Genomic DNA, 10147 nt, shown 5'->3' with positions numbered 1-10147 from the left:
ATAATGCAATTTTTAATTGTAAAATGAAGGTAGAAATTGAAATGCATGTGGGTGTTATGAAATTAACCATTATGTAAATAAATTGACTTTGCTGTGTTCAAACTCTCAATTTTCTTTGTATTAAATATATATATGTATGAGGAGGAGACCTCCTTCGGTCATGACTGACCATGGGATTGCACCTAGAAAGTTACCCTCCCAGGCACAAGTCCGGGCAAGGTTGTTTATGGAAGACCAGCAGTCGCCCATGCATACCGGCTTCCCCTCTCCACACCACCAGTGTTATCCAAGGGAAAGGTAAAGGTCAATATAGCTTGGCACCAGTGACATCGCAACTCATTTCTACAGCTGAGTGAACTGGAGCAATGTGAAATAAAGTGTCTTGCTCAAGAACACAACACAACCCGCTCTGGGAATCAAACTCACAACCTCACAATTGTAAGCTTGACATTCTAACCATTGAGCCATGCGCCTTCACCATTGAGCCATGTACCTAACCATTGAGCCATGTGCCTAACCATTGAGCCATGTGCCTATATATATATCAGTGGTGTATGGTGGTTGTTGTATTGGGTGTGCTGCTACACACAATGCCACCAAATTTGAAGTAGTGATATAACAAAGATTTGCATTTAAATTAATGCAATTAGGATTTGCGATTAAATTAATGAGTAAGGTTAATATTTATAATGAATTTGCCATTTTCGATGGATGTGCAGTGCACACCTAGCACACCTGGTATATACACACCTCAAAATCGTAATTGAACCACACTCGATGACTGGCACCTGCACCAGTGGAGGACTAACAGCACTGTCCAAGCATGTTCATTGCCAGAGCAGCTGTCTGGCTTTTGTGCTAGTGGCCCATAAATAGCACCATTTGAGCGTAATCATTACCAGTGTCACCTTCTAGCACTTGTGCTGGTGGCACGTTAGAAAATCATTCGAGTGAGGTCGTTGCCAGTGCTGCTGGACTGGCTCCCGTGCAGGTGGCACGTAAAAAACACCTTTTTGAGCATGGCCATTGGCAGTACCGTGTGACTAGCCTTCATGCTGGTGGCACGTAAAAGCACCACTACACTCTTGGAGTGGTTATCATTAGGAAGGGCATCCAGCTGTAGAAACTCTGCCAGATCAGATTGCAGCAGCCTTTTGGCTTGCCAGTCCTCAGTCAAATCATCTAACCAATGCTAGCATGGGAAGCGGACGTTAAACGATGATGATGATGATACATTCAATTAGAGGTTAAATTAGCCTCTTTAAGGGATGGTATCATCCAAACAAATTATTTATTGGGGATAATAATATTTGTAAAATGATAGGTTTATATATAGACCATGGTTTATAATCATTCAAATGAAAAATAAGAAAATGGATAATAAAGATTTGCTGATAATAAAGATTTATTATCAGCAAAAATCAAACACAGTCCCTTACAGCTGTTTCAGTTAAATTCAATACAGATTAAATAAATATTATTAAAATCATTTTGGGAGGCAAAATCTCTTCAGAGGGGTAGAAAATGATATACCCTTAGGTTTTTTATATGTTGTATTGTAGAATCAGCACAGCAGATTCTGTGATGATTAGCATTTCATTAAATGCTATATCTCCATTTTCTTATTTTTCATATATATATATATATATATATATATATATAACTTAAAAACATGCAGTAAATGCACAAATGGAAAACAGACATACACACACATATGTATGTATGTATGTATGTATGTATGTATGTGGGTGTATGTATGTATTTATGTGTGTGTGTATGTATGTATGTTTGTATGTATGTATGTATGTATGAATGAATGTATGTATGTATGTATGAATGAATGTATGCATGTACGTATGTATGTATTTGATGTTCTCAGTAAACTTCCACTCACGTATATATTTATAGAGTTTAATTAGTTTTTAGCTGCAAGAGAATTGAAATCGATTTTGTTTTAATGTGGAGAGAGATGAAGGAGGAGAGTGAAAGGAAAAGACAGATTGATTTGGGGGAAGTGTAAGTGTAAGAGAAGGCAGTGAGAAGGAGAGAGTGAGAAAGAGAGAGAGAGAGAGAGAAAGAGAGAGAGAGAGAGAAGAGAGAGGCAGCTGAGAAGTGATAGACTGAAGTGATTGGAAAGAGAAAGAAAAATAGAAAAATAGAAAGGGGATGGAAAGAGTAACAAAATGAGGAACATAGGCAAAAGGAGAGAGAAAAGAAGGTGGAAGAGAAACAAAGACAATGAAACACAAGCAAAGGGAGAGAGAGGAGAGATGAGAGAGAGGGGAGAGAGGAAAGAGAGGGGAGAGATGAGAGAGAGAGGAGAGAAAGGAGAGAGAAGAGAAGGAGAGGGGACGAAAGAGAGAGAGAAGATAGGGAGGGGAAGAGGGAGAGAAAGGAGAGAGGGAGGGGAAGAGGAGAGAGAGAAGAAAGGGAGAGAGAGAAGAAAGGGAGAGGTGAGGAAAGGGAGAGAATGAAGAGAGGGAGAGCGAGAGAGGAGAGAGAGAGAGAAAGAGAGAGAGAGAGAGAAAGAGAGAGAGGGGGAGAGAGAAAGAGAGAGAGAGAGAGAGAGAGAGGGAGAGAGAGAGAGAGAGGATAGGGTGACAAAAGTAAGTGCGTAAGTATATTTAATAAGCTCGGAAGATAACTACTTTTAAAATGTTCCAGGAAATGACATGTTCAAAGAAACTATGTCTGGCCAAAGACAGGTGTGAGATTGTCTAATCATTTAATCCATAATCATTAGTCTGACAAAATATATTTTGTCAAACTAACGATTATAAATTAACTGTTTACTTTTTAACTGTTGTTCTCTGTTAGTTGAAACAGTTAGATACTTCTCACTCCTTATATTTTCCTTGTATCAATTTCAGGAGGGGAAAAAAAGAGGCAAAAAACTAGACATCTTGAAGGGATTACTAAATCTTAAGTGTATCTAAAAATAAACAAAGGGATTATTGGAAAGAGCTTAACAGCTGTTAACTCCTTCCAGAACTTGGATTAGGAGAATCTAAAATTAGTCATAGGAAGTTCTGGGAAGAATTACCAGATATTATAAGCCATCCAAAAAATAGCTGAAGGAAATTCAGGAAATAATTAACAGATTTCGACCTGGAGTACGGTACCTGTAAAAAGGTGCCAAGCTATTTGTTGATGAAGGATTTATGTGAGCCATACAATTTGTGTATAGAAATGTTACCAAAGTGAGAATTAACAATAAATTCAGCAATGAATTGAATATACAGGCAGGTGTTCATCAGGGTATAGTTCTTAGCCTCAACTTCTAGGCCATGAGAGAGATGTTGAAGACTGATTGTCCATGGGAACTAATGTAAGACAATGCTCTAGTTCTTATAGCTGAGTCAGTCAAAGAATTACAGAAGAAATTACAATTCTGAAAACAAATTAAGAATATGAAGATACACAACAAAAATTTCAATAAGCAGTTGAGAAAATAGAATTCTACCAAGCCTGGGGAGTTACAATACTTAATATATAATAAAACACTATGAGGTGAGAAATATATACAGTATATCTAATGTAAACTAGGAATGTACAAGAGTTGCAATGGAATCACAGGCCTATTGACGGAGAAAGCTTTGGTATAGAGTTGATACACAGAGTAGTCAGCTATAAGAATACCCATGATAAAAAATCTTTTAAATTCATATGAAATATGAAGTAGTTGACAGTTTGTGTTATTTTGGCAATTTTATTAGTAATGGAGAGTGTTCTGAAAGTATAATAATCTGAGCAGAAATGGAGTGGGAAAAAAAATTAGGCAATCCTTATTTCTACTAGAAACAGCAACCAAATATCCTTTAAATAACACTATATTAAGATGGTATAGTATTATTTAAAGGGTAGATGTTCATGGCTGGAATACCTTTGATCATAGGTTTGCTGGATTGGGAGCTGACCTAAGCAGCTACAATACCCCAATTGTTTTCCAAGTAATAACATCTCTTGGTGTTTATTCACAAAAATCCTGTATATATCTCTTGTCATTTTAAAATCTCATATAAAAATTAAACTATGTCTTCCTGAAGAGGACTAATAAAACTGAAATATATTTAGAGTTATTCTAGAACTACCAAAGGTCAAATTCACTTCCTATTGTATTCCATATTTAATTACAATTAATTAAAATGTTAGAATTGTTTATCCTGCTTTTTCACAAGAATTAGCAATTAAAAAAAAAAAAGAATTTGGTCTTGTCACTAAACGTGTGGTTTTAATTATTTAAAATACCCTAGTTTACTACAACAAATATGTTGAGATTCAAATACTGAAATTGTATTTTTTTCTCTTTTTTTTTTGCGTGTTCCAACTAATTCCAAGACCTATGAAAGAGAATTATATTAAAATGGGTTTCCACATTATTTTGTCTCCAGATTCCCAATTATAAACACTGCATGTTATTGAAGTATCTAGAACTTATATAATGCTCCCACTGTTGTACATACTCATAACATCTTTATATTAAAAACTGAACTTAGCAAATGAAAATCAGCTCACTATGCCCTGATCCACAAATATTCGCGAAAACTAAAAATCTGAATTAAGTCCTGGTGCTTAGAGAGCTTTATGTGTTTTGGCTTTGGATTCAGTACAGTACCTAAGATTGGATTTGAACTATTATCCCTTCAGGCAAATTTTTTGGTCCCTCTTTAATTTAACCAGCTGTCCACTAACTGTGGAGCATATAAATTTGCATGGAATTAAAGTTATTTTATAAATGGCTTTGTGACAACTTATCTCTTCCAGACACTATACATACAATGTGATTAATACCATTTATTTTCTCCATGGCACCATAGATAACATTCTTGTACATACATCATGGTTGGTACCATTTATCTTCCCTTGGCTTCACTGATGAAATGGATATAAATCATCTGTGAACTCTTCCCACCACCATAATTGGTATTGATGTACATACATCACGGTACCATTTATCTCCCTCTGGCACCAATTACTATGGTGTTGGAAGCTAGCTAAGTGGCACTGTAAATGATATTGTTATGCATACATTATAGCTGACATTACCAGACATAAGAAACTTCACTAGAATTATTTTTCATTTTTTTTCAATTGATTTGAGAAAGAAAAAAATTGAATAAGGTGAGTTATTTTAATGTGTAATATCTTCTTTGAACATAGACAGTCCAAATATGTTAGCAATAATGTGTAATATTCTTCACCAAATTTCCTGCATGAAGATAGACCAACTATGTTAGTGATAATATATAATGCCTTTACCACTTCACCTGAGTATAGACAGACCAAATATATTATTCATATCTTTAGCTTTTAACCCTTAGCATTCAAATGTAATACTTATTTATTCACATTGTTTTGAATTAAACAGACATTACCTTGTAGCTTTGAGGTTTCAATAATGCAGTTGTTTACTTTGAGAATGACATTGTAAGATAGCTGTGAGAGACTGAATCTGGTCTGTTTAAACAGAAAACCGATAGAATATTTTGGGAGAATGTGGCCAGTTTAAATGCTAAAGGGTTAAGTCAACCATATCCCAACCAAATATTCTACCTTTTTTATATTCAAACTGATCAGATGCATCCTCTCAACACCCACCCCACAATGACATTCTAAAAGTTTATAATCACATCATCAAAATCTCAAAGCTATGAGATTAGTGTATGATTGATTCAAAACAATGTGAAAGGATAAACTTTAAATTTGACAGAGTAATCTGAATGCTAAAACGTTAAGCCAGCCATTTCTAACCCAAATGTTCTACCTTTATCTGGTTAGATCTAGCCCCTCATAACTTCCCTATAATGTAATTCTAAAAATAAACAATTACATCATTGAAATCTCAAAGCTACAAGGTAATACATGATTAATTCAAAATAATGGTTTCAAATTTTGGCATAAGGCCACTAATTTTGGGGGAGGGGTAAAGTTGGTTACACCAACCCCCAGTACTCAACTGGTACTTATTTTATCGACCTCAAGAGGATGAAAGACAAAGTCAGCCTCAGCAGAATTTAAACTCAGAATACAAAGCATTACATTTGAGTAAAATAATGTGTTCTAAAGAGTTAAAAAAAAACAATTTTTTCTGTTCAATTTTTTCTCTTTTACAGAACATTCTTGAAAATCCTGATTTTAAAATGGATGCCATGTTTGCCATGTCTTTTGTGTGGGATATCATTACAGTATGTATTGTTTCTTCACTCTTTTGGTATATGGTTTCACACACAAGCACATACATGCATGCACATACAAATACACATACACGTGCTTGAAATCACATATATACAAATTCACACACATATACACATATGCACATACAAATATATACACATATGCACACACACACACAAATATCATAAATACGTATGTCTGTCTGTCTATCTACCTGTGTGCATATCTGTCTGTCTGTCTGTCTATCTATCTATCTATCAATCTATCAGTCTGTCTGTCACTCTCGCTCTCTATCTACCTATCTATCTATCTATCTATCTATCTATCTTCCTACCTATCTATCTATCTGTCAATCAATCTGTCTATCAATCTATCTATCCACCCCTTCTCTCTCTCTTTTTCTCTCTCTATACAAACATGCATGTATACATACATACTACATACTTACACACACACACACATATGCACACACACATCAACTGGGTTTATGAAGTAATTCCTTTGGAATTTCTATTTAAAGATGTAAGTTTATGTTTTAGTTACATTTGCTGTATGAAATTAATCTACAAAGGCTTCAAATCTTGATTTTGAATCTAATTGTATATCTTAACTTATGTTGTATCAAAACTAACACTTGTAAAACTACAATTACGATAAAAAATATATCATCAAAGTTATAAAGGTCTTTACTTAGCAATCAGGATGATATTCCAACTGTCACAGAGGCATCAGAGTGTGACACTCACCATTAAATGTTTACTGTCCAGATAAGTCTTTAACAACCGTTTTATTATAGCAGTACTTTACATTCAAAACCATGATGGTCTCATAATGGGCAAAAGACACATCAAATTTCTATACTTGGAAGCAACATTCCACATCAGGTAACATTAGCCTACTTTTGATCAATCTCTGTCCTGGCATATTTGTATGGGTATGAAGAGTAATGGAAAATTTTGCACGAAATGATGGTCACTATCTGACATGTGCAGGAAATACAAATCAGAGAGAAGAGTGAGCTTGGCAGAGGTCAGCAGTGATATTCTTGGCTTATTGGCAGCCAAGCTACTTGGTCTCATATTAAAAGATCATTTCACCAAATTTGAAGACTTATTTTCTCATCTCTTTCCACACGTAGACACACTTCAGGCATTCAGCTTAATAGTTTCGGCAAGTAATCATTGTAATTTTGTTATATAAATAAATGTGATTTATTGAAAACCAAATATCATGACTTGGTTTTATATGTGAACACCAAGTAAACTGAACAAATATCCAGCTCTCAGCTACCATATTCCGCACTATTAACCAATGTTGTGATACTGTTAAAACACCTTACTAACTAACAGTCTCGGTTGATAAAATTTAGGCAATTTATTTTTACTGCTGGTAAATATTGATTAGTGTACATCAGTTACGTTTGCTATGTTGTTGTTTTAAACTACAAGGTGGTCATAAAGTCACACGCCATCCTGCAATATATGAAATTGCTAACATTCTCTTCTTTTTATCTCTTTCCACAACTTCTGATATTACTCACAAACCAATCCTCATTGGATGGAGGCAGATAATCAACAAGGTGGGGGCAAGGTAATGGTGTTGAGTGGGATTTGGCACAATCAAGTAATTGGACCATTCTATTTTGAAGGTTCTGGACATGTTTGGCAACAAGATAATGCCTCACGTGCATTCACTTGGAAGGGAAAATCCTGTCTGGTTTCAGCAAGATGGGGCTCTGCTCCTTTGTGAATTACAGGCTCATAATTTTCTGAATGAACATTATCCTGGGAGATGGCTCAGGCGTCGCGGACCAATTGAATGGGCACCACAGTCACCAGATTTAACTCCCATGGACTTTTTCTTCTAAGGCTACATTAAATTCCTTGTGTATTCTTAAAAGATTCATGACCAAGGACATCTTCCTCAAAGAATTGTTGAAGCGTGTGAACAAGTCAATGACAAGAAGATCTATTTGAGAGGGTTCATTGCAATTTCAAATTCCGTATGAACACTTGTTTAGAGCTATATGGCCAACACTTTGAACATTTGTAATGGATTACCTACTTCATTGCTAATAAAGCATGCTTGATATCTCCCATGGTGTGTGATTTTGTGGCCACCCTGTATATTAGACAGTTTTAGACTGGTTTACAATCCATTTTTGTTTGTTTTAATACAACCTTTCAATAAATAAAGTTAATGAAACATACTTGTATATTTCAATTGAAAATATTGTGTGATAGGACCATAGAAGAGGGTAGTAATGTAACATGTGTAATTGTCAAATTGGTTACCTTTCCCATAACCCTTTAAGCATTCAGACTACTCTGTCAAATGTAATGCTTATTTATTCACATTGTTTTGAATTAATCATGCATTATCTCATACCTCCGAAATTTCAATGATGGGATTGTTTACTTTTAAAATAACATTGTAAGGTTTTAGTAGAAAGTGGGTTATACATCTTTAGATTGTATACCTGACTTTCTACTATAAATTTAATGAAATACAACGGTACGCTGAACTCCAGACTAAACAACATTTATTTACTTGGTAAAACATACATATCTTTTAGTTGTACATCTTTAGAGGTGAGAATAACGAGCTGTCGAGTATAAGACCGAAAGATGTAGAGACAGCTTTAAAACACACGTCCTTGCTCAATCGCTGGCCAGCGTGAAAGAGAATGAATTGAGCGGGAGACGCTTGCTTGTTTAATTTTACGCATGCGTAAGACTACGCATGCGCAGGCGTTATTACACGCTTAAATGAGAAAAACAAAAAAAGAACGTTTTTACTCCACTCATCTTCTCGTCACTTTTATTCAAGTCTAAGTTAAGTTTATGCGCATAGCAATGAATGAAGTGCGCGTGTTAAAATCCATTATCCCTTAGCTTGCTCTGTAGTCCGTTTAGCGTCCCTGCCATTAAAGCTGTTCCGTCGTAAGTCTGGCTCACTGAAGGAGTTCAACGCAGTTGCGATCACGTCAGATGGTCTTGTAGCGCTTTTATCATCACAAACTTCATAGAATCCAAGAAATCGTTCGCATATTTTGTCTTCGTATACACATCTTATTATGATCGACAGTTGAGCATGCATTGCACAATCTAGTTTCATCGGCTTGTACAGACATAAACGGAGCTTTATCACTTCACGCCTAATTTCATCAGAGATGACATTTCCAATCGTATTAGGTCATTTTATATTGTGCTTGAGACTCCTGAAAACTCTTTCGACTCCTCTTTAGTAGAAATTCTAGAAGTAAACACGCTGTCGGTTTCAGCAAAGTACTGCAATAATTCCCAGCAATTTCCTCTGTTAAGGCTGTGACTTCCTTCATCATGTGTACGTAAAGGTAACTCTTGTTTACACAGGTATAACACTGCATCTGTTAACTGCTTTAAATATTGTTTTATTTTCTTCAGCTGCTTTGTTATGCCGTTCTTCCAGTTTAGCAGACTCACTAATAGCTGTCACAATATCGTACAATCCGAAAGTTTTCAAGCTTTTATAAACTACTGAAATGACGCACTGATTTACTGTGATGCTTACAGTCACTCAGGATGTTTTCATAATTATTATAGCCTCCATCTGTCCACGACTGATTAGCTTTTGCTTGAAACAACAAACATGGCCAACAGTAGAGTTTCTCTGTGACGCTACTTGCACAAAGCCAATCAATCTGGAATGTTCGAGTTTAAACTTTAGCTTTCAATGAAGAAGTCGGCCTGCCTGCTCGAAGAATTTCACGTTTTTCTACAATATTTCTACCCCAAATGGCTTATTTGTTTTTATATCTAGCACTATATCTTTATTCATTTCTAAGTTAAGGGTAAAAATAAAGCAGCCCTGCAAAACACAACTGGTCTTTACACACAGACGCACAGAATAACAGCAATCAAATAATTAAAGCGTCAGCCATGTGACTATCGCCTGTACTCTTGACAAGAGATGCCAGTTAGTCTTTTACACC

At 35.5% G+C, this 10147-nt stretch overlaps 1 protein-coding gene across 1 annotated transcript in view; it reads left to right on the top strand.

Annotated features, from left to right (window-relative positions):
* Positions 1 to 10147, top strand: part of LOC106870311 (atrial natriuretic peptide receptor 1) — a 66288-nt gene that overhangs the window by 31296 nt on the left and 24845 nt on the right. The window contains exon 8 of the mRNA XM_052973490.1: positions 6114 to 6185. Coding sequence (XP_052829450.1) covers positions 6114 to 6185 — 72 coding nt within the window. The remainder of the gene's footprint in view (positions 1 to 6113; positions 6186 to 10147) is intronic.

The sequence above is a fragment of the Octopus bimaculoides genome, chromosome 16 (assembly GCF_001194135.2).
Source record: "Octopus bimaculoides isolate UCB-OBI-ISO-001 chromosome 16, ASM119413v2, whole genome shotgun sequence".
NCBI lineage: Eukaryota > Metazoa > Mollusca > Cephalopoda > Octopoda > Octopodidae > Octopus > Octopus bimaculoides.
This window is presented reverse-complemented; position numbering and strand designations above follow the sequence as displayed.